At 42.2% G+C, this 25,953-nt stretch overlaps 1 protein-coding gene across 1 annotated transcript; it reads right to left on the reverse strand.

Annotated features, from left to right (window-relative positions):
• Nucleotides 1-25,908, reverse strand: CRKL (CRK like proto-oncogene, adaptor protein). Its single transcript, XM_081122582.1, has 3 exons — nucleotides 25,067-25,908; nucleotides 14,749-15,214; nucleotides 1-3,468 (listed from the first exon to the last, which is right to left on the reverse strand). The coding sequence occupies exons 1-3, from the start codon at nucleotides 25,375-25,377 to the stop codon at nucleotides 3,334-3,336; spliced, it is 912 nt and encodes a 303-aa protein (XP_080978708.1). The 5' UTR covers nucleotides 25,378-25,908; the 3' UTR covers nucleotides 1-3,333.
• Nucleotides 25,909-25,953: the final 45 nt, after the last annotated feature.

Genomic DNA, 25,953 nt, shown 5'->3' on the forward strand with positions numbered 1-25,953 from the left:
TGTTCTAAGAATATAAGTCATTTAATACTGTTAATTTTATAGCACAAAATAAAACAAGCTATGATCCCCAAAAATAATTTTAAAAGCTTACACAGAAAATATTATTGCCTGAAGTTTACGATCTTTAAGTTACAGGTCAAAAGAGTTTTGTGTTGTTTTTGTTGTTTTAAAACACACAGTGAAGACCGTCTAGAAGCAAGGCCACTGTTCCTCCTGCAGAGACAACGACCCTGTCTCAGAGAACTGTCCTCCTACTCCTTTAGAATATACAACTAACTCAGTGTCCACACTGTCAGCAGTTAGCAGGGACATTGGTCTCCGGTCCCAGAGGGTGGAGTTTGAGGCAGAGCTCAGTGGTGTCCACAGAGAGCATTAGTCTTAGGTACTGTGTTAAAATAAGAATTCACTCATTTTAAGAAGTTAATGAACATAATATTAAAGGATTAAATTATAAACACCTGGCACAAAAACACATCATCCCTTTTCAAAAATAAAATGTTCATTTTCCTCTGAGCAAACATTACAAGAGCAGTGGCCGTCTGCCTCGGCCCGCCTTGTCTGTAAACAGCTGTAAAAGAAAGTTAGCACAGTGCCAGGGATGCTTGAGCTCCAAGGAGGGAGCAGCTGTCCTTCCCTCCTTTCAGCTTTTTGACCATGAGCACATAAGGTCTCTCATCTGGGTGACCAAAGTTGTCAAATGGCAGCCAAAGTGTCCTCCTCTTCATTAACCATGTCATCAGGTGGTAACAAACCTCGCAGAAATGACAAGAATGACTCCTGTGTTGGAGGTTCTTCCCAGGATAAATAAGTTTCGAACTGTCAATGCCCTTTAGTATGTAACTTGTTCAACTTCTGAGTTAATTTAACATACAAATATTTTCTTAAGTGACAAACAGTAGAGTAGAGCAAGTAGCAATGATGAACAATCCTAAAAGGGAAGTGCGCTCAGGAGGGAAGGTAGCTCCTCTAGAAGATTCACATCACTTTCTGAAGCAGTCTTCCCAGACCACTGGGAAACCCAGACATGAAGCTGAGGCAAGGGTGCTATTTTTTGTATGTTTAGTGTGAAAAAGAGAAATTCCCTGCCTGATTAAAAAACTAGTAAGGTTCTAAGTCAAAAAGGTGTTACTTTTGGCACGTATCTTGAGAGTGCAGGACTCAAAGGCTCACCTTATTTGAGGCTCCGAGTCTCCAGCACAGTCCTGTAGACATGTATGTGGGCTGAAGTGATGAGCAAACTTACTATGAAGCCAAACCTAGCTTGTGAGTGTTCTGATTCTGAAATGCTCCACATGATGTGGGTCTTGCTATACTGGTCAGCAGACATGGCTGAAGGGAAACCTTCCTTTCCAAAATGGCTACATTACTTCTTGTGTTCTGAGCCAACTATTGTCATAAATGGTGGCAAGCCCCTCAGCTAAATTTGGTTTTAAAAAGCCTTACGATTTGTGCTCCCCCCCTTCCAATGTGAGCAAGGCACATATTCTACCTTCTGCTAGACAACAAAATACTGGACCACTAGCCATAAGGCTTGTTTCCAGGCAGAGGGCGCGGACTCTGCCACATGTATGTCACCTTGTTGTGGGTGCAAGGCTGGGTCTGAAGTTAGACCAAGAAGCAAATGCAATGGCTGGGTACCTTCAGAGCCACGGGTGGCCACAGTTTTCACTTGATTAGGAAGTGATGATTGCTATCTTCTTTCAGGAAAACTACAGGCAGGCAGCCACAATGAAATTTTCCCCAACTGACCATTAATTTTGTCACACAGGAACACTCTCAAGATTCTTTAATATGGTGGTTAACTGCCTGATAGAATACCGATTTAAAGAAAAATTTTAAATTGTTTTGATGGTTCTCTCACCAGAATATATTGCTTTAACCCTCAAAATCTAAGACCCTTGGGAGACAGTTACCGCAGATGTTCAGTAAATGATACAGACCTGCTCATTAGGTTGCTGCTACATCTCTAGGTCTGCTGTGTTCATTCTGAGCTGAGGCCTGTCTTTATCAGTGTCCAGAAGGTAGAGCAGACTGAACTCCAAGAAGGTTCTAGCATTCTAGTCTGCTACAGCCATTTGTAGCAGTTGGCTTGTATGAACAGGCCTCTTTCAGCTAACAGGGAAACTTTAGCATCAAACTGGTAAATGGTTAATGGTAAACTGGTTAATGGTTCTCTCTAGTCACTAAAACATTAGACATCAAATATATTAAGCAATTTCCAGAGTCTGCATTTTCTTTGCTTGAGAGCATCATGGGCACACAGCCAGTGGAACCAGTATTAGCAGCACCATCTTTCTCTTGCAACCTGATAAGCCCAGGCTATGGCATGGCGGACTGGGCTTCAGAGAGCAGAATTTAAAGGTTCATTAATGAATCCAAGGATTCTATGAACCACCTCACTTTTTAACGAAGCTTAAGTCCTATACCTTAAAGGGGCACATTCAATGAACCACAGTAAAGAAAACTGGCCAAGTACCCCCTTCCCCAAATGTTTCTTTCACTGGCAAACAAGGTGAGCAACGGTTTCCCCAAACTGTTGCTGTTGGGGACAATGTAATCCAAGAGGCTGCCCACACAGCTTGGCATACCACAACTGCTGACTTTTTTGGTGTTGTTTGCTATATGGCTAAAAGATACTACTGCCAACCAAGACAATAAAAGCCTCCACTTCAGGGTTGTTGTTTTCATTTCCTTAGTTACAGCAGCTTCAGTTTAGAAGCTCAGAGGCACGTGTCATTCTTGTGATATCACAAAAATCCAACCTGCTACTTAAAAACCTGTTCAGAACACACAAGTCTAATTAATTAAGTCTTCCAAAACCAAACCAAAAGAAACAAAAGAGAAAAGCCAGATCTGGGGAGTTTAGGACAGAATTTCCTCTTCTTTAAGGTTCACTTGCTCTGTTCTTTAAAGGAAAAACAAACTAGCAACTGAGCCACTGCTTTGTGGAACAGCAACGCACAATGTCTCGCCATGGCCTCAAGCTTTCTCTGATGAACATGACAGAATCAGTCATAAGTACAACAAACAGGGCAGTGATGAGAAGAAGGACCCTTTCCTCATCAACTTCTCTTCACTTGTGTGCTTCCACCAGTATTTCCAGTTTATGATCCAAAAAAACTCTAAAATCGGCTACTCTTTGACAATACAACTATGATACAAATGCCGAGGCAGCCACTGTGTGCATTCCAAACATGGATGAGACCGCCAGTCTGCAGAAAGCTGGACGTCGGCAATGCAGTGTAACTTGCCTATGAAATAGAACGCTTTCCCACTCAAAGGAGACTATGACAGGCAGAATAACGAAGCAGCAGAAAACAGGGCCAACGGCAATCACTCATTTTCATCTGGGTTTTGAGGGTCAAAGATTTTGACGTGTGTAAAGGGAAAAAGCCCTTTGCGCCCATTCACTTCACCTTCCCACTGGCCATTTATGTTCATCCTTGTGACTTTCACAATATCACCAACCTGTAAGAATGGAGAAAGAAAACAAAGTCAGCATGTTCTCTGCAAACTAAAGAAAAGAGAAAGTTAACATTAAATCACACACAGTGTCCTATCCAAAGGAAACTATACATTTTTTTAGGACTCAACTTACACAATCAACCATTTTAAGAAAGCTCTAAGAAATAACTCCCTTTATAGGCGGGTTGGAAACACCAGTTGCATAGGTGACAGAGTGTCTCTACACATGCCATTGGGAAGCAGACAACTTAACATTTTGTCAATGTCTACCAAGTTTGGAAACTTGGTAATTTTGTCCTGATGTGACCACATATCAAATAAAAAAAAAAGGAAATCATGCTGCAAAGAGGTGAGGGAAAGGCCCAAACAGGATGGAGAAGGAAAAGAGCCAGAGTATGCAGCATAGGCCTGGGTTTCTAATTCAATGAACCCTGTAAGTATGTGTGGCCCCACTTTCACAGAGCTGCAGGGCTTTTTCAGACATGTTGTCCCTGTTAACCCCCATCTCCAGTAAGGTAAGCTTGATAAAGATCCAGAGACTAGAGCCCTCCCCAAGGTCACAGGCTGGTTCACCATGAAGCAGGGGTACAAAGGCAGGCAGTACCCGGTGCTGACCTCTTTTGTCCTTGTGACTTTGCACACTGCAAAGGCAGCAGGGCCCACCAAGCAACACTCTAGCTCCCTTTCCGGGCTCTTCTCACCAAGATACCCTCTGCCCTTAATGTCCTATGTTCTTAACTTCCAAACCCTGAGAACTCAGACTAGCTGCCATGAGTTTTCTACCTTCCCACCCTTTATTGTTTGATTTTATCATTCTACTTGCTCACTGGGATGTATGGGCCCAGACATATAAAACGACTTGTAATTCCCCAAACCTACTGAGAAATAAGACTGCAGTCACTACATTTCCACGGAAAAAACCACTATTACCAAATGGAACTTCTCATCTTATGGAAACTGGCTTATTCTGAGTACTCACCAAAATGACAACGGAAAAAAGAACTTTATCCTCTGAGGCTTCCTGGTTAGAACACAGTATAAAATCAGTTTAAAAAAAAAATTTTTTTTTCTTTAAGTTTCCTGTCTGAATTCTGACTTAAATTCCTTTATTTAGAAGAACCATCAATTCGACAACTGCAGGATGGCTTGTAAAGTTATTCTGGTAATTAAGAATTAGACTTTAAACAATGAAAAGTTCTAAGACAAAAACAAAATGTACTTTAGTATTCGGACTTTTGTAGTCAAGTACTAGGTAAGTATATGAGAAAAACAAGATATAAAAAGCCACCCCAGCTGGCATGGCACAGCAGTTGACCATCAACCTATGATCCAGGAGATAGAGGTTCAATTCCCGGTCAGGGCACATGCCCCGGTTGTGGACTTGCTCCTCAGCAGGGGGCGTGCAGGAGGCAGCCAATCAATGACTCTCATCATGGATGACATCTTTCTCCCTTTCCCTTCCTCTCTTTGAAATCAGTAAAAATATGTATATTTTTAAAATGTAAAAAGCCAACTGTATTTGTAAATTATTATAGTTAATGTTACAGGTTTAACTGAAACACCTAAGTTAGTTGAACAATTAAAAAATTTGAAGGTTAGCCCTAGCCGGTTTGGCTCAGTGGTTAGAACATTGGCCCAGGGACAGAAGGGTCCCAGGTCTGATTCCGGCCAAGGGCATGTACTTGGGTTGCAGGCTTGGTTCTGGTTGGGGTGCAAGTGGAGGCAACCACTTGACATGTCTTTCTCACCTCAATGTTTTTTTCTCTCTCCCTTCTACTCTCTCTGAAAAAGAATGGAAAAAATATCCTCAGGTGAGGATAAAAAAAAGATTGAAAAAAAATTTGAGGGTTAGCAACTGAGAGTCCTATTTTTCAGACTTCAATTAAAAATTAAGTTGTAAAATACTTCAGTAGAGAATATTACAACTGAAAAGACATGTTTTCTCTGGCTTTGCCTTAAAAGGAAATAAAAATTTGGAGGTGAGAGTAAATTGATTTAATATAAGAATTAAGTTTTAAAATATCTGAGACATACTAAAGACTTCTGAAATACAGATTATTATTATTATTATTTTTAAATATATCTTTATTGATTTCAGAGAGAGGAAAGGAGAGGGGGGGAGAGAGAGAGAGAGAAACATCAATGATGAGAGTCATTGATCGAGCCCGCAACCCGGGCATGTGCCCTGACCGGGAATCGAACCCCGATCCCCTGGATCCTAGGTCGACGCTCAACCGCTGAGCCACGGCTGGCCGGGCCAGATTATTTTAAGATTAGTGTTTGGAGTCCAAGTATTCGTCCCCTACTCCAAGTTACAATGTCTTTATTTATAGATAGTAGGAAGAGAAATGTCTTTCTTATTCATAACTAAGGTAAACACATAAATGTTTTTTATAATTATGAAAAAATTCATATTCTTTGAAGTGGACCAAGGATTTAGTTTTATGATTTGTATATCCTTTCTCTACCATACAGAAGTCACAAAACAGAAAAACTTTATGATCATATTTGTTTCTAGTAGAGACATTTTTCAGATATGCACATAAGGAAAACTCCATTGTTAATGAGAATCTTGAGTTAGAGACTGTGGAAATCATTAGCTGGAAGCTGAAGTTGATGAAAATCTGGAATCATGACTTGTGTCTAATAATCTTATTCCATTTTTTAAAAAGGGATATTGAAGCACAAACATAAGATATAATAATGCTTATTTAATAACACACAAATTAAAATCAGGCCTAGCTGAACGGAGAGAATCCTTCCATAGGCAGGAGATACTGGGTTGCTACACATCATAGGCCCCTATAGCCAGACCACACTCCCTGATTTCCTTGAGTGCTGCACTGCATCTCCTCGAGAACCTTGGCCTCTTTAAGCCTTTCAGGGCAGGAACCTGCTGTCTTGTTGTCTACAATGAGGCCACAGAGATGAGGAGCTTCACTGTCCTGCTTTTCTCTCCAACAAATGATCATATTCTTTCCTCATTTCCTTTTCACCCAAGAAAACAGGTTGCCTTTATTTTAAAAATAATGAAACAGAAAAGAAAACTCATGGATAGAAAACTACTTACTTCTATATATTATTATTATTTTTAAATATATCTTTATTGATTTCAGAGAGAGGAAAGGAGAGGAAGAGAGATAGAAACATCAATGATGAGAGAGTCACTGATTGGCTGCCTCCTGCACGGCCCCAACTGGGGATAGAGCCTACAATCCGGGCATGTGCCCTGACCAGGAATCGAACCCTGATTGCCTGGATCCTAGGTTGACGCTCAACCGCTGAGCCACACGGTTATTATTAAATAATTACACTTACAGAAAATACAATATAATTAATGTATTAAAATAAACACATAAAAAGGCAAGGACAAGTAAGAGGGTGTTGTGGGTATATACCTGTAGGTAGGATTAGTGAGGAGAGGGGAGGGGGATTAGGTAAACACCCAGGTGGACTCTGCTGTACTGAGGGACGATGGTCAGAGGGCACCTGAACAGTCTGCTGGCAGGCAGGCATTCAGAGCCAGACCCCAGATCCCACCTTGACAAGATGTTAAAAACAAAAGGCTATGGCAAGAATGAGCTGAGACTAAAAAGAAACAAAGCTACAACTGGCGCTGATAGTTGATGCCGGCAGACGTCAGAATCAATGGCTCCTCCCTGTGACTGAAGTTTTTGTCTGCCCTACTTATTTGATGTCCTACAAAAAACACTTTGGAATTTTGTCTTTTTTATCTATTCCTTTGCTATCTTCAACTAGACTCCAGATGCCCAGAGAGTACGTTTTGCCAAAAGTTTGAAGTCTTAAGACTGCCTCAGCTGATGTTTAATGAATGTGTAAGAGAACAAAGTGTCACCTTCCTGAAAACCTGGCCCTGGACTGCCCTTCCCCATTTCTTGGGTGAGCTCATCCCTCTAGCCTGTGGGCTAAGAATGTGTTTTGACCTCCTGCTTATGCCCCTACCTCTGGGTCTCCCCACTGTCTTGCAAACTGGCTCTAACAGCCCAGCCATCCTGCCCGGAGCCACCTTCCATCATCTGTGTCACCCCAGCCCAATCAGCCAAGTAGCAATCTCCCTCTTCTCCTACAACCAGCCCTTACCTACCACCCTCTGGCTATTGTTCCCACTGTTTCACCAAAGGAACTCCTGATGGCACAAGTCAACAACCAAAGTCCACTTCTCTACCTCTGATGCTATATGGTACCTGAAGTGGGAGCTCTCATTCCCCATTGCCTCACTCCTCTTTTTGTGTGTTCTGTAAAATAACTCTACCAGGTGGGCACCTCCCACTTGGCATTTGTGGAACGCAAGGCCCTGTGAGGTCAGGTCAGGTGCCTTGTCCTACAGGATTCTGGCAGATTACCCTACAATGGAGGTGCTCCATTTTGTACCTCATGGTCAGCTCTCCATCCCCAACACACACACCACCACAATATAGCACTCTCTGAAGGAGGGAACTTGCTTTGCTCATTTTGCACTCCATGTCACAGGTCTCTCATAAACTACTTTCCAGAGAAATCTGCAGAATAGAGAGAAAGCTATGGACTGATGTCCCCACATGCTAGGGATAGATGGCCAAGCAGAGGAGCAAGGTTTTGAGGATAGAAGTGACAGGCACAAGAGCCTAAGGACAGAAGAAGACAGACCTTTAAAAATAAATAAAAAGATTTTATTTCACCCCCAACACCTTTTCTCTGCACGACAGCAATATCCAAATTCCCATCTTCAAGGCTCTGTCTGATCTGGCTCCTGACTCTTCCCATCTCTGACCTCATTTCATGTCTCTCTAGCCCTTCCCTCCAATCACATTGGCTCCCCCCATCCCTTTAAAATTTTATTGCTTTTTTAGAGAGAGAGAGAGCGAGAGAGAGAGAGAGAGAAACATCAATTTGTTGTTCCACTTATTCATGCACTTATTGGTTGTTTCTTGTATGTACTCTGACCAGGGATTGAATCCGAAATCTTGGCGTAGCAGGACGATGCTCTAACCAACTGAGCTACCTGGATGGTTTCCTTTCAATTTCTCAAACTTGTCAAGCTCTTTCCCAGATACGAACTATACACTATACTAGAGATGCAAGGACATGTGCTAGAAATGAAATTATACAACTGTGTATCTTAAGATGTAAAAAATTATGTTCTGGCTATGGCCCAGAATCACCAAGCTGGTCCTGAATAGGAAACTTGGACCTCTGCTCTTCTTTTACAGTTGAAGAAACAGAAGCAACCCTGACCAAAATCAAACAAATCTCAAGGACAACCCAAATCCCCTTATAAAGCTGAACATGTAGACAAGAAGAGCAGGAAGGACACCCAGGTGGTAGCTGGGGTACTTATTCTGCTCAGAGTACTGGGCTAGGTTCTATATTATGTACTTAGGATACATAAAAACACAACTTGAATATTAGACCTACCTAAAACTAGGCTCTACAACAACAGGATGTAAGCAATCTCATCTGCTTAAAACAGATATAAGGTGACACAGTACAGTGGTTCATGCTGTATAATTTGGAGTGTGGGGCAGGACTGGATGATATCCTGGTTCTGCCACTTTTAGTGGCTACATGACCATAGCAAACTGCTCAAGTTGTCCAAGTCTTGGTTTCCTTCTCACTTTGAAAGATTCTTGCAATAATTAAGGAAAGTACTACATGGAATTTGTTAACCAGAACACCCAACTAAGTAAACAATAGATGTTATGGGAGTGAAGATTCCTGAATAAAACCCAGCCCCCACCCCTATGCTCACGCCCCCAGGTGGTTACTGCCTTCTGGGAGCACTTTGGGAAGAATTGCAATCAGCATGGAGAAGCACTGTATTAAAGTGAGTTTTCAACCTTGTTAAGTAACAAGGATCCTTTCAAAACTGATGAGCAGATGAAAGGATGCCATATTAGAATGCGAGGAGATAGGGGGCAGGCCTGAAAACAAGGGATGGGTGTGTGTGTGTGTGTGTCCTAATAAATTCCTGAGGAAGACAACAGGAAGAAAAGGGTGAACCACGTGCTGAAAACTGTAAAGAACATGCAAGCCTCATGCCTTCCAATAACTCGTAATTATTCTGGTCTCCACACAATTCTACCTAATCAATCTAGTAAGACTTACTGCCTATCTGCATGGAAAACGAACAGCTCAGTTTCTGTTCTCAAGGAATGGCTGTCTTCATTATGGGACAGACAATAAGTAACTCATTGTCCAGACATGGTAGATACTCAATGAATGTATTAGACAATGAAAGCAGTTTATAAAAAGCAGCAAGTGGCAGAGAAACAGTATTGAGTCAACAATGCAGAGCACAGGAGCAAGGAGCTATAGCTCTGGCTGAGGAAACCATGACCAACAGAGGTAGATCAAGGTTCAGCCTAAGATGAGAGAATGATCAGAAGGCTTCTTGATGGCAACTTGATCATTAATGCCTCCTTCTGGCCTTGCAGGAGCTCTGTCTCACATGTGAAAACAGCACACCAGTCCTTGTGCTGTTTTCTACCTCAGTCCAAGGCCCTTTACATGGGGAACAAGCCCCAGAACACCAACACAGAAAAGATGCCCTGGCTATGTTATCTTGCCTGCTGCCCACAATTACAGGCCTGACTATGGACCAGCTTCTTCCATATCTCTAATGAATGGTGCTCTGGCTCAAATCCTAAAACGGTCAGTAGCTTCTCAACCATCTTGCAGCTCCTCTCATTACTCCCAATTCTGGTCTAATGCCCTTCCTTTGGCTTCATGGCAGGACTGAGCCCAAAGAAGCACTGGCTTTGGAGAGCAGGTAAATCTTTAAGTGGTTGGGTATCAATCAACTCAGTTCAAGGAGCACTCAAAGCCTGGAAGATGTGGCTGACCCTATCAACAGATCAAGAGAAAACACATATCTTATGCACCATCTTTACTACTGTGACCCGATGACAATCTTAATCATTATTAGAAGAGCCACAGTACTATCTTTGTGGCTGGCTGCACTTAGCACTTGGGGAGTACATGTTAACTCTAAAATTAGGCATAAGTTGATATACATAGTAGGCACCATTCTTGTGTCTAGTGAGGACCATGCAAAAAGACAAGAATTGAACGGCAACAGGGCACTTCTTGATACTGGCAATAGTTTCCTATAGCTCTCCTTGTCCAGGGTATGAACAGAAGGGTTCTGGAAATAACTCTACTGCCTGACTTCTAGCACTTGATTCAAAGAACAAAGAGCTAAAGGGCCCAAGCACTGGTTGTCACAGCAGCTTTATGCTTCCCCAATCAGTCTCCATTCCCCATACTGATATTTCAAGAATGTACACTCTCAGGTTACATAAAAATAAGATCAGGAGCACAATGGGTCACATTGAAATCAGAAGTTCTAACTTGGGCCCAGCTGGCATGGCTTAGTGGTTAAGCACTGACCTATGATCCAGGCAATTGCAGTTCGATTTCCGGTCAGGACACATGCCGGGGTTATGGGCTTGATCCCCAGTGGGCGACGTGCGCAAGGTAACCGATCAATGACTCTCATCATTGAGGTTTCTATCTCTCTCTCCCTCCCCCTGAAGTCAATAAAGACATAGTAAAAAAAAAAAAAAAAAAAAAAGTTCTAACTTAGGTGACATGAATGGGTCCCAGTTATCAAAGAATATCCTCAAAGTATATGCAGAATTGTATGTAAATACATTAGTGTATGTTGTTGTTTTTTGGAGGATTCCACAGCTTTCACCAGATTCTCAAAGCAGAACATAATCCAAATAAGATACAGAACAAAACAAAAACCCAGATCCTACAATCAGAAGTTTTCATTCTGCTATCTGTGGCTTTCATTTAACATTGAATTATCTATGTACAATGCCCTGGAAGGATATAATAGAGAACAAAAGAGACTGCCTTGCCCTCATGGAGCTGCCTGAGGCCTTCAGCTGTTTTAACACCTGCCTTTGTGTTCTCAGTGCCACCTGTACCTGAATCAAAGCTACTGAAGCTTGCCCTGGCCCATTTGGCTCAGTAGTTAGAGCCGCAGCCTGAGGACCAGAGCGTCTCGGGTTCAACTCTCGATCAAGGGCATGTACCTGGGTTGCAGGTTTGTTCCCTAGCCCGTCCGGGGTGTGTGCGGGGAGGCAACCCATCCATATTTCTGTCTCACATCGTTTAACTTTCTCTCCAACCCCTCCTTTCTCTCCCTCTTCCCCGCTCTCTAAAACCAATGGGAAAAAATATCCTTGGGCGAGGATTTAAAAAAATAAAGTGCCTGGCCCCATGGCTTAGCAGCTGAGCATCGAGCTATGATCCAGATCACCACAGTTCAATTCCCAGTCAGGGCACATACCCGGGTTGCAGGCTCGATCCCCAGCAGGGCAAGTGCAGGAGGCAGCCAATCAATGACTTTCTCTCATCATTTATGTTTCTACCTCTCTCTCCCTCTTCCTTCCTCTCTCTAAAATCAATAAAATATATTAAAAAACATATATATATTTCTTTACTTGCCCTAGCTAGTTATGCTCAGTGGTTACAACATGGGCCCTCAGAATGAAGAGTCCCAGGTTTGATTCCAGCCAAGGGCACATATCTTGGTTGCAGGCTCGATCCCCAGCCCTGGGTGAGGGCACCTGTGGTTGAAGAAGCCAGTTGATGTGTCTCTCTCACCCCCTTTCCCCCCTCCCCCTTCCTCTCTCTCTGAAAAGCAATGGAAAAAAACATCATGAGGATTAAAAAAAAGAAAAAAAATCTCTTTACTTGCAAGAAATGTTCTCTTGAAAATCAAGTTTTATGAAAAAAAGTTGTGAAATAATTCAAGAAACAAAGTTCACCTAAGCCATCACCACTCTCTGTAATGCTACCAAAGGGAATACAAAGCTTCAATTACAGGTACATTTTGTCCTATTTGTCTCTTTCTCATTTTAATTTTAATACTTTTTCTGGTAACCTAATTGCAACAGTCCCAAGAGAGTTATTTTTAACAAGACCAGATAGGCACCACTAATAAGATAACACAATTCATAGAAATATTCACTTACGCTATAGCTGAAAGTCTCACTTAAACATAAAGAAGGAGAAATACCATTAAGTAGAATTTGGCAAAGGTGTATTTCTTGGGTCCCACTTACACTCTCTCCATAAAGCAATCAAAGTGAGACTTTGACAAGGCTTACCAGGCCAGGCTAGTGTCATGAGTCTCAGGTATGGAGACCTCTTTGAGGTCTGGAAGACTAAGAGAGCTAAGTAATGGTCAAGTATATGGGTTTTCTTAAAATATACATCATTAACCAGACAGGCTTTCTCATCTTGGTCTCTTTAAGGCACCTACCTATGTATTCACTCACCAAGCCTAAGTGATCCCCTCTATAGTACCTGACCTTCCTCTCTACAACCCCCCTGGGCACACTCCAAGGAATGCACTAAATATGGGTTTCTAAAATGCACATCTTAGAGGCAGAGGTCAAGAGGCAAGTGTCCTAAATAGAGCGAGGCTTTAACCGCTAGCTCAGGTAAGAATCCAATTCCCGACTTCCTTTACGGGTCTTAGAATTCTGACCGGGAATCTTGACCCCCAAGGTTCTCATCCCAATGTGCCAAAAACTGTCTGTCTAATACATGAGAGTTACACCAACTCTGAATTCTAGTTCCCCACTCCTATGATGGAATGAAGATGTGAAAATGCCTCAGAAGGCAGAAACTACTACGCAAAGTATTAAGAGCCCAGTACTAACCAACTTATTTTAGGGTATTGAGGAGTAGACTAGGCCAGATGTGTATACCTGTGCAGGGGGCAAGTCTGTGTGGAGATGAGAAAACCAGAGGCCTAGTTAGCCAGGACTCTTATCTGTGGAGGCAGTTTCCTCTGTTTTTCCCCCCTAGTCTTCCACTGGGAAGTATAAAAGCACCTGGGTCTTACCCAGGCTGTTGCTGGTCCCTGCCATAGCCTCACTTTTTCCTTACAGCTAACATGAGAAGGAAAAGTAACCATGGACTCTGAAACAAACCTTCAGGTGTAGTTCACTGACATATAATTCCTGGTCTAGCAAATATTGAAGATAACCAATGAAAAAACATACACGAAACAAATTATAGCTAATTTTTATCTGTGGGCAGAATGTTTTATGGGTTAAGTTTTGCTTTTTTGAAGCAACAGGCTCCATTACTTCATTCTTTTGTCATGCAGTTAGGCTGTCTCCTAACTCTGCCCTGCTTTGAACTTGAGGTAAATACAGAGAACAATCACTAACTTAATCTGTTTCTCTAACATATATGCAATTTGATAATATAAAGAAATAGTACTCAACTGTAATCATATTATAATGATACAATGCAAGTTTGTAGTTCACAAAGCATTTTCAGTTATCAATAAATGAAAGAGTTAGGATTTGTGGTACCAAATCTCACGTACTGATACAATAATATTTAGAACCCACCTCACTGTAGGTATTTTATAAGTCACTAACAACACAAAAAAATTTATGGGACCATTCTTCTAAAAATATAAGTTTTAAAAATCTACTTCAGATGTTTCACCAAACTTCTTTCTACCTTCTGGCAGAAACTGTGGTATTGCAGTTTTACCATCCACCCCCGACTCATCAACATTGGTCTTAAGGGGTTCTTTTATTTCCGCAAGCTACAGTAATATGCTAAGTTTTGCAAGCTGGGCAGTTAACGTTAGAAGAACACATTCCATTTCATGCTATTATAATTTACAAAACATCTCATAAGTAAGATCTGAGACATTTAAAAATTATTCCTCTGAACCCTGACCGGGTAACTCAGTTGGTTAGAGCATCGTCCTGATATGCCAAGGTTGGAGGTTCAATCCCTGGTCAGGGCAGGTATAAGAATCAACCAATGAATGCATAAATAGATGGAACAACAAATCAATGTTTCTCGCTCTCCTTTCCCCTCTCTCTAAAATCAATAAATTAAAAAAAAATTTTAAATTATTTCTCTGCCTGAAGACAAATTCTAAGATATTCATATTTCTCCTCAACTCAACTGAACACAATGTTAGAAATATGGAAATGCACAAGTAGCTATGTATCTGTCTACTGATATCATCTCTAGGTTATGGGTCTTTCTTAAACATCATCTCTCCTTACTGGAAAGAAAATCTATGAGGCTTTGGAAGCAGAAAAGAGAGCAAGCAGTCTGAGAAACTGGAAGAGAAAAGGACGAAAGAATCATGTGACCCTCACAGTGGATCTTCCAAAATCACCCAGTTCTCTTATTCCCGTGAATATAACTTTGTAGAAACAAAATTAAAACTAAAGATGCAAACCAAATGTCAAAGAACCCCCCAAAAATAAACTTAGTAGATTTTACCTCTAATGCCAAGGCAGTCTTGTCATAAGCACAGGGTACTCTTTTCTGGATTGCCTTTGCAAAGACAGGTCCATTCTGTGTGGATGGCAAAGGGTTGATTGCTGCCCCTGGAGTACTGGAAACTGCAGGTAGAGGAGTCGTGGTCTGAGGTTGAGCATATGCGTGAGCAGGTTCTGGGATCCCATAACTGTTGGAATTCCTATTTCCATGCTTTCCGTGTGGTGAGGATCTCACAAGCTTTTCAACATAAGGGACGGGAATCATCCCAATCCGGCCGTCCTTGTTCCGGGCACTCCACCACTGTTCTTCAGGCTTCTCTATTATCACCAGGATCTCACCTTTTTTAAAGGGCAGGTCTTCAGCATCATTCCCAGGAAAATCATAGAGAGTCCGTACATATTCCAGATTTTCCTCTGCTGTAGGCAGGTTGGGTGCTGATACAGATCCCATTGGTGGGCTTGGATACCTTGAGAAAGAAAGTTATTTTAAGAGAAAAATCTTACTCTACACCAGTGTTTGTCAAAATTTTAAATAAACCATTCTCTATAATAAATTATTTCCCTTTCTAAATTAACTCTCTCAGTAGTTAAGAAGGTTCTGTTGCACTGTTTTACTATCATTTGAATTGCAACAAAGGTCAATACATGAATATGCCTTTTTAAATCACATGCCAAGTTCACACACACACACCCCCCATACCTACGTTTTACAGGAAACTTTTGTTTATACACAGAGATACCTGGTCTGAATTTATTTTAAAAATTTCGGGTAAGTTCAGTAGTTGTCTTCTTTAGGACCCTGTCACAACCATCACATACTCTTCCTCACCGTCTTAATCTATGGAATGCATCCTGCACACTTCCCTGGACACCCACAGAGAAGATGACAAAGACTTCTGCCTCTGTGTCCCTCAAAATATAAAAACCAGAAAAAGGTTTATATGCTTTCCAAACTTAAAAAACCTCACATTGCATCTTGCAAGAAATCATTATCTAAACAGCCAAAGGAAAGCGTGTGAAAGTTGCCAGCACTCTCAGCTAAGCATCAGTTAGTTCAAAGATACTACCACATCCCTTTGCTGCGCTCACAGATTCAATGTGTATTTGCCTAGTACCCTGTTTAATGTACTCCCAGAGACAATTACACAAGCACAGTCCCCTGCTCTCCAACATTCCATTTGTAATGTCCCTTCTACAAAAGAAGTACAGAGGTCTCCCCCTTAGGTTCTTTGCAGGTTCAATCGCCAGCCCTGGTCGGGGTGTGTGCGGGAGGCAACCAATTCATGTGTCTCTCTCACATCGATATTCCTCTCTCTTTCTCTTTCTCTTTCTCTTTCTCTTTCTCTTTCCCTCCCTCCCTCCCTCCCTCCCTCCCTCCCTCCCTCCCTCCCTCCCTCCCTCCCTCCCTCCCTCCCTCCCTATTGGAAAAAAAAAAATCAATGGAAAAATATCCTCGGGTGATGATTAACAAAAATAAATAAATAAAATAAAAAGAGCCCAGCTGGGCGTGGCTCAGCGGTTGAGCGTAGACCTAGGATCCAGGCGACTGGGGTTCGATTCCCTGTCAGGGCACATGCCTGGGTTGTGGGCTTGATTCCCAGTTGGGGGCGTGAAGGAGGCAGCCGATCAATGACTCTCTCATCATTGATGTTTCTATCTCTCTATCCCTCTCCTTTCCTCTCTGAAATCAATAAAGATATATTTTAAAAATAAATAAATAAATAAATAAATAAACAAACAAACAAATAAATAAAAATAAAGAGAGATAGCAGGAATGGTCGGAGCAGCAACAGTAATAAAGAGTTGACACACATTACCTATCCCAGGCATTATTTGCAGTCTTCGCAGACATTAAATTGTTTAATCCTCACAGCAATCCAGTGAAGTAGATGTTATCCCCATTTTACAGATGAGGAAGCCAAAGCAGGAGTTAGATTTGCACTCAAACAGCTGCCTCGGGAATTAACCCTGCATCTTTCAGGTGTATAAAAATTAATGTCATAATGTGTGTGAATCATTCACAACAGTTCCTGACCAGGCACTGAGAATCCAATTAGCTCCCCACACCACACCCTTTAAAGTATACCTCTGTTCTTATTTCAAAGGCCACAAAGATTCTGTAAAACGTGTGGGTAATGTCCTGGCTGGCTTAGTCTGTTGGAGTGTCGTCCCATACACCAAAAGATTGTGGGTTCAATCTCTGGTTGGGCGCTTATGGAAGGCAACTGATCGATGTTTCTCTCCCCCCCCCTAAAAATCAATTAAAAAACAAAAAAACAATAAAAAAGCCAAACATCTTCAGGTGAGGGTTAAAAAAAAGTTTGGGTAGTACATAAGTCTCAGATACTTTACTAACAGCACAATCTGTTGCACCTAAGACCCCATCCAAGGGTATTTTATTGTTTGTATGGTTAAAAATTAAAAGCAGTTTGTTCTACAATGCAGATCATGAGGATACTAGTACAGCTTCAGTGGGAATTAACCCTAATGAAATCCATTTACCCAGATATGTACTATAAATCCGGGAGACAAACAAAAAATTAAAACCAAGTTCCAGCTCTCAAAAAACTGCCAATTTAGCCCTAGCCAGTTTGCTCAGTGGTTAGAGCATCAGCCCGAAGACTGAAGGGTCCTGGGTTCAATTCTGGCCAAGGGCATGTACCTAGGTTACAGGCTCGATCCCCAGCCCTGGTTGGGGTGCGTGTGGGAGGCAACCAATTGATGTGTCTCTCTCACATGGACGTTTCTCCCCCGCCCCCCTTCCACTCTCTCTAAAAAGCAATGGAAAAAATATTCTTGGTGAGGATAAAAAATAAATAAGTGGCATTGCCTATTAAAAAAAAAAAAGAATCAGTTCGAAAGAGCACATCCTCTTTCAAGTGTTCCCTGATCCTTTAGTTGATCATACTTGCTTTTAAGCTCCCACGGTGTATGTTAATTTGTTCAATATACTGAGTTTCTCAAAGACTAGAATCATGGTTTATTCACATAATATGTCTTGAATCTAGTACTGGGATTTGGTATAGGGTATGTCTATATATATTGAAATTCCTAATAATATTAAAATGACAAAGACACAGGGAAGCCTTTCCCATTCCAGTTTCTATCCTTTTTTTCCTTCTGAAAACACAAAAGCTTTGCCATTCCAATTCCCTAAACCTAGTTTAATTCAGTTATACAGAAAAGGAAATCCTGGGTTTGCCTTCTAAGCCTCTTCACCTCAACACTGACCCACTCACTCCATCAATCCAGACTAGCTGCCACATGCCTGGGCCCCACCTTACTTGTTAGGATCTTAGCTCAGACTCTAGGACAGGGGTGGGGAATAGTATGGCCAGTGAAATCATTTGGTCTGGCACTGCCAAGGCAACCACAGGTGGGACTCGAAATTCAATAAATCTAGGAGCTTTTTTCAAAGCTAATTTTTAGTTGATAATTTTGTATGGCCTTTGAATGATGTTATAAATATCCAAATGGCCCTTGGCAGAAAAAAGGTTCCCCACCCCTGCTCTAGGATAATCTGAACTACCACTAATAAGCACTGCCTCCTTTTACTTATCAGAAAGAACTAAAATATTTTAGCCAGAAGGAACCTTAGAAATAACCTAGTCCAACTATTCAGGTCAAAAGGAAAATTCTTTCTTTGGTTAAAAGAGTTTCTGGATTCGAATCTCTCAAACAAGATGTCACAAATCAAATGGCTACCAGTATTTTACATGCTACAGGAACATAACTCGTACCTGGGCAAGCTTTCATTCCAGGCATAATGACAACGTTCTTATATCTCATCTGAATTGAATTTAGGTGACTTAAACCACTGGTAGAAAAGAGGTTCCCCACCCCCACTCTAGGATAATCTGAACTACCACTAATAAGCACTGCCTCCTTTCATGCCCGGTAAGAAGAAACTCAAAGGTTCATTCAGTAGTGTTGAATTCTATGCTAATTTAAATTACAGTGGTACCTCGGTTTTCCAACGTCTCAGTTGATGAACACTTCGGTTTACGAACATCGTAAACCCAGATGTAAATGCTTCGGTTTTTGAACATTCCTCGGAAGCCGAACATGCCACACAGTTTCTGCTGAGTGCAAGGTCCTGAGGCCTAGCTGTTGGCTGTTGATCCCTCAGTTTTCGAATGTTTAGAATTTGGTCTTCCGGAATGGATTACATTAGAAAACCGATGTACCACTGTACTGGTAATCCTTCTGCACTGATTATAAAAGTCCAGATTTGAGTTTCCTTAAATATTTAGAATGAGGGCGTGTAGGAGGAGGTGTGACCCTGCTGTCTGTGGTATCCTCTGGTCCATGCAGAGTTTGCTTTCTGCTTCATAGGAGCGAGGGCCCTCTTCTGGGGGCTCAGGTTAGGCTGAGCATCCTTTTCCAGTTCTCCCACAACTACTTTGCCATATTAGCATGAAAATAGCCTTTAAAAAATCTCAGTAACCAGTAAGCTCCTTAAGAGCATGACAGGGACTGGTTTTCCTTTTTAAATTCTTTTTAACTTTTTATTTATTGATTTTAGAGAGAGAGGAAGGGGGAGAGGGAGAGGAGAGAGGAGAGAAAGAGAGAAGGAAGGAGAAACATTGATTAGTTGTTGCATTTATTGATACATTCACTGGCTGCTTTTTCTTTTTTAAATCTTCACCCGAGCATATTTTTTCCATCGCTTTTCAGAGAGGGTGGAAGGGGGAGAGAGACACACATTGAGGTGAGAGACAAATCCATTGGTTGCCTCCTGCACACGCCCTGACCGGGCGAGGGATCAAACCTACAACCGAGGTATGTACCCTTGGCCGGAATCCAACCTGGGACCCTTCAGGCCAAGGGCCAACGCTCTAAACACTGAGCCAAACCAGCTAGGGCCATTGGATGCTTCTTTATGTGCCCTGATAGGGGATCAAACCCACAACCAGGCCTATTGGGAGGATGCTCTAACCAACTGAACTACCTGACCAGGATGGGACTGTTGACTTAATGTGAGTTCCATATTATCAGGTATATACCATGTGCAATGTCTGTTGAGTAAAAAACAAGGTTTTCTCTAAGGGTTAACCTACCTCAGTTTTTAAATGTTTACTTCTTATGATTTTTCTCCTAGCCTTCATACATAAAATAGAACTGGAAAAGCAAGTTACACAAAACACACTTTCAAGTTTCTGAACCACGGGAAAATGTAGTTCATATCTAAACAATCCACTCAGACACCTTCGGAAACATTCTGTTGTTAAACTGGAAACAGCCTCGAATAAGTATAAAAAAAACACACACTAGTGCATACATGACTACTAGCTATAACAATGCACAGAATGTTAAAATTGTTTATACTAAAATAAAATGGAGGTGAAAACCACCACAAGATGTTTACCAAATGATTTGTAATGTAAAAATTACACTCACATGCAGAAAAAGGGTCATTCAAAATTAACAAAAGCTGGCTCCTGCATGGCCACACCTTTCTGCCTCTCTTCCTTTGCAGTCATGCATCTCCTATACTCTAAGAGTCCTAGAGAGACTTGCAACCAGGGAAGCAATGGGCAGGCAGTGGCAGCTCGTTTTGGGCTAACCCCCTGAACCTGTCTACAAGGCCACTTTTCTCTGACTTTCCAGTGAGCCAAAGCAGCTCCACCCAAGCTCTCTCCTGTTGCTTCTTCTTCTATTCTAAGGCCTTCCTTGTTTCACCGTCCCCAACTTTAATAAATGTATTAAAAAAAAAACACAACAAAAGCCATCTGACATAATACCTTTTGGGGGTTAAGTTTACTATACACAAATACAAAAAGCAATTACAGTAATAAGATAAATCTAGAGGACAAAGTTACAAATATACCAAGTTATCGTTTCTTCCTTTCTCTTCCTATAACCCTCTTTCCCACCAGGATCAATCTGATCTCCAAACTGGCATTTCCAGCAAGCTGTATATATGATGTCTATCTGACCTACGACATACATCATCAGTCACCATCATTTTGCACATGGATTACCGTAAGGTCCCCAGGTTCAAACTCCTCCTATGGCACCCACTGCACTTTATTATTTATTTACATTTATTTTTTGTTGACAGTATTACAGATGTCTCCCATTTTCTCCCTTTTTGCCCCCCTCCATCTACCCCTCACCCCACCCCAGGCCTTCCCCATGCTATTGTCTGTGTCCATGGGTTATGCATATATGCATACATGTTCTTTGGCTAATCTCTTCCTGTCGCCTCCCACTCCACCCCCACTGAGATCTGTTATTCTGTCCCATGCATCTATTTTGTTCATCAGTTTATTTTGTTTATTAGATTCCACATATAAGTGAGATCATGTGGTATCTGTCTTTCTCTAACTGGCTTATTTTTTACTTAGTATAATAGTCTCCAGGTCTATCCATACTGTCCTAAAGGGTACGAGATCCTTCTTTGTTACAGTCGAATAGTATTCCATGGTGTAAATGTCCCACAGCTTTTTTATCCACTCTTCTACTGATGGGCACTTTGGCTGTTTCCAGACCTTAGGTATTGTAAATAATGCTGCCATGAACATAGGGAGGACTCACTGCACTTTAAATAAAATCCAATTTCCTTAACTTGACCACTGAATCTCCAAACTCCTCACCTCTTCCTTTAAGAACCACACTCCCAGAGCATCGTCTAGATACGCCAGGGTTGTGGGTTTGATCTTCCCTCAGGGGACATACAAGAAGCAATCGATGAATGCATATATATGAGGAATAACAAATTGATGTTTCTCTCTCTCCCCTCCTTCCTCTCTCGATCTTTAAAAATAAAAACAAACCAAAAAAACACACCATACTCCCAACATACTGGCTGTCGTTCTCACCTCAGGACCTTTTTGTTGTTCTTGTTAATCCTGTGTTGAAAGAGAGGGGTGGGGTGGGGGGGGTGAAAGAGACGCATCTGATTGGTTGCCTCCTGCAGGCGCCCCAATCTGAGCCTGGAATTAAACCTGCAACGCAGGTACATACCCTTGACCAGAAATGGAACCTGTGACCCTTCCGAGAGCAGGCTGACACTCTAACCATGGAGCCACACCAGCCAGGGTTTATCTCCGGGCTTTGTGTAAGCTCTAACCTATGCTTGGAAGGCTCTTCCCCTCCTTAGCTTAGGTCTTTCCAAGGCTTGCTTTTCTTTTCTACCCTTAGGTAGTTTCATTCTTTCTCTGACCACAGTACCTCAGGTAAGTCCCTTCCATTATATTCTCTTGACCTAAGTTTATTTCCTTCATAGAACTTATTAACCTTGCATTTTATTTATTTTTCTACTTTTTATTGATTTTTTTAAATGTCCTTATTGTTTTCAGAGAGAGGAAGGAGAGAAACATCAATGATGAGTCATTGATTGGCTGCCTCATGCACACCCCGTATTGGGGATGGAGCGGGCAACCCGGGCATGTGCTGTGACCAGGAACAGAAGCTCAATCTCCTAGATCCTAGCCAAGCCACGCCTGCCAGGCTACTTTTACTGATTTGGGGGGGAGCAGCAGCATTGATTTGTTGTTCCACTGGGCTTATTGGGACAATGCTCTAACTAACTGAGCTACCCGGCCAGGCCCTTTTCTAGTTTTTAGTCTGCCTCCAAATTCCACGATGGAGAAAGTATGTATATCACCCATTCTTCCCAGTACCTATCACTGTATAAAATTCTGTTGTAAATACTTGAATGAAAATATAAAATTAAAAGTTAAGGAACAGTCCTGGCGAGTGTGGCTCAGTTGGTTGGAGTGTTGTCTTGTATATGGAAAGGTTGCAGATTCCCTAGTCAGGGTATGTTTGGAAGGAAACCAATTGATGTTCTCTCTCACACTGATGTTTCTCTAGCTCTTTCTCTCCCCCTTCCCCTCTCTTTAAAATCAATAAGCATATCTTCCAGTGAGGAATAAAAACATTAAGGAACATTCTAATAAAAAAATTAGACTAGAACAAAACAAGCATTGATTTTTAAATTCTGAGGAACTCATACAATATGACGTTCTGCTAACCAATAAACAAAAAATGAATTATTATCCAAGGGGCATGAAATTCTGGCTTTAAGAGCTCAGTTTTGATGCCTAGAAAGCTAAACCACTTAATGTATCCTGTTTAGGGCATGAAGAAGCATTACACTGATTTTTGCATCTGGCCAAGGTTTTACTAGCCTCTAGTTTTCTACAAAGGCTAATAACACATCAGACCAAATCCATACATTTCAGGCTTGGGAGAGGCACTCCAAAGACTCAGTATAACAAAGTATATCCAGGTCAAGATCTAATTCAACCTGCACTGAAAGGTCTATGAGATATCAGGGAAAATAAAAAGCTAAATTACAGCAACATGTCTAGGGTGGAGGGCATAGAAAAGAAACAAGGCTCAATGTGAGGGGCAGCGGAAGGCCCCTGTTATTTGTGAGAACAACAGGTGGGCTTTCAATAGGTGAGAAGTGGGCGCAGTTAACAAAGAGCCAACAACCTGAGCAGAGGTTCCCAAGGAATGAGTGAGAAGACTAATGGGGCTGCACCAAGTTAGGAGATGAGGTAAGCACAGACGTCAAAGATAAGATTTGGTATTTGGGAAGACACAGTATAAGGAAAATCTGGAATAGTTTTTTGTGGGTAGCAGGAAGCCACTGCCACACATTCCTTTTTCTCCCTCTAGAAGGGGATCAAGCCATTTTTATTTACTCACACTTTTGTATTATATAGTACCTGTCACCTTAATGTAAGCACAGTGCCTTGCACATAGTGTGGCTTAATAAATGTCTGAAGTTAATGATATAATTCACCTTCCCAAGTTAAGGAAGTCATTTACTAAAACATATTACAAATTCTCATTACAGTGGGTTCTAAGATTCTCTCCAACTCCTTATATTGGAATTATATTGTGCTCAAAGTTGAGTCCAATTACTAGCATCTTCGGGGACCTGGCAGTTTCACCAATCAGATTTTGATGTCTAGGTCTTTGTTATATAGTATTTGATTTATAATCACTTTCTCTCATTTTTTAAAGTCCATTTAGGTCAGCAGTTAATCTTATAGCCATTATACTGTCATGGCTTTGTTTCTTCTCTATCTCTATTCCACAGATGCAACACAGGCTAAGCATTCAGTGACTGCTCCTTAATTAATTATAATAACTTTTAACGTTTAAAGCTCATAGTAATACTTTGTAAGCAAAATCTATAAAATCAGAAACATATCATTCCCCCCAAATCTATTAGCACCCCTGTCCTTTTAAAATAGATGTTTAAGAAACAAATTGGGCAGTGATATACATTTTTAAAATTCTAGGCAATTTCTTCAACTCAAATTTGGCATATTTAAGTAGAAGAAACCTCTGATAAAATACTAAGGCAAATTAAAGCAAATAACCAAGTAAAAGAATGCATTTTATTTTCCAAGAGAGAACATTGGAAAAGGGGATGCTTGATGCTCAGTGTCACTTAGGGTTCTTAACTCTAAAATAAATATTAAGTCATTAGCCTTAATACAAAAAGTACACCTAAAATCAACTAGGATAGAAAAAAAGTGTCATTCAAAAATTTCCGTTAGTAAGTAAACATTCTAGTTTTACTTTTCCTTGTAATGTAACCAAACGAATTTCTAACCTACTAACGATCCAGCTTTAGGAAAAGCTATAAAATAAAATTTTTTAAAAAGTCCTCACTGAAACCAATTGTGCCTTCTTTTAAATTTTTTGTATTTAATGTATGACATAAGAGCTGTATGGCTATTTCAAACTTGGCACCAAGGTATCAATATACAATTTTAATATTTCATACTTAAAAGGTTTTTGTTTCTAAATGTTAAAACATTTTATTCTGTCGACTGCTCTAAAGGCTGCTGGACAGGAGTTCTTAAAGTGGCTTTCAGAGATCTGCAGGTAGTCGAAGAACCTTGAATGGTGTGCAAACGTGTGTGTACGTGCATTTTGGGGGGCAGGGAGGACGCTACGGCTCTCTTCGTATTCTCAAAGAAGTCTATGGTCCAAAAAAGGTTAACAACAAAACAACAAAACCCTGCTTTAGTATGATAACCAAATAGGGAACGTGACGAATGGCAAACAAAACAAAACAAAACACGTACAGTTTAATTTTTAACTAAGGAACCGCCATTAACATGTTTAAGACGCATCCTTTCATCCACAGTGACCCAGATCCTGACACTAGCCTTCCATTCGGAATGCCTTCTTGTTAATAATTTGGTTCAGAACAGGGAGAAATTAGTTCAATCACCCACGCGCACACATACTCTTGGATTGACCCCATGCACAACCCAGCCATTGTCGACCCTCCTCGGGGGTCGGGTGGGTTGCTCGCCCCGGGAGCGCGGGTGCTGGCGTACCTGGGCGCGGGCTCGATTAGGGTGGTGGTGTCCAGGTAGTGAATCTTGTAGAACTCCAGCAGGGCCGGCAAGTGGTCAAACTCCTGGTCCCCGATCTTAAAACGGCGGTTGGGCAGTGAGTTGATGATGTAGTGGGAGACCCGCGAGTTCTCGGACACGGACAGCACATAGTCCCCGGGGCAGGTGGAGGAGTCGCGGACTAGGAACATGCCGTGGCGCTGGCCCTGGAGCCGGGTCTGCGCCTCCTGACGAGACACTGGCCCCATGTACCAGGCGGAGCGGTCTGAGGAGTCGAACCTAGCGGAGGACATGGTGTCGGGCAGAGGCTCTGGGCTGGGTCGGGGCGGCGGCTGCTCTCGCCTGCTCTGGATGCCTTTGCCCGGCAAACGGCTTTGGGATCGAAGAAGGGCCTTTCGGCACACCGCGAGGCGCGCTTAGAGGGCCGAGCCAGCACCTTCCTCTCGGCTACGAGCCCGCAGCATCCTCCGCCTTCGCCCGCCTACTCCGGGGCCGCCTCAGGGAAGGAGCCGGCTTAGGTAGTGCGGAGCAGAGCCGGAGGTAGGGGCGGCGAAGCCGAGCCGCAGCGGAGGCCGCCCCGGGGTTCTTGGGCTGCCCCACGTACTGGGAGTGCCTCCCTCCAGTCACCACTGGCCTGAAACGCGCCGGCTCCGCGCCCCCACGGCTCTGCACCGATCCCAGCTGCCACACCAAGCACCGAACTCGAAGAAGCGTCGCGCCTCCAGGGTAGTTTTGCCTAGCCGGTTCCCAAGAGCCACAGCAACAAAATGGCGGACGCAGGAGAAGCCGCCAGCCACCTCCCCCTCCGCTCAGCGCGCTCTGTCGCGCACGCGCGGGCTCCGCTCCCAGTGGCTGCCGGGGCCCTCCCC

This window comes from Miniopterus schreibersii (assembly GCF_964146895.1).
Source record: "Miniopterus schreibersii genome assembly, chromosome: 20".
Taxonomy (NCBI): domain Eukaryota; kingdom Metazoa; phylum Chordata; class Mammalia; order Chiroptera; family Miniopteridae; genus Miniopterus; species Miniopterus schreibersii.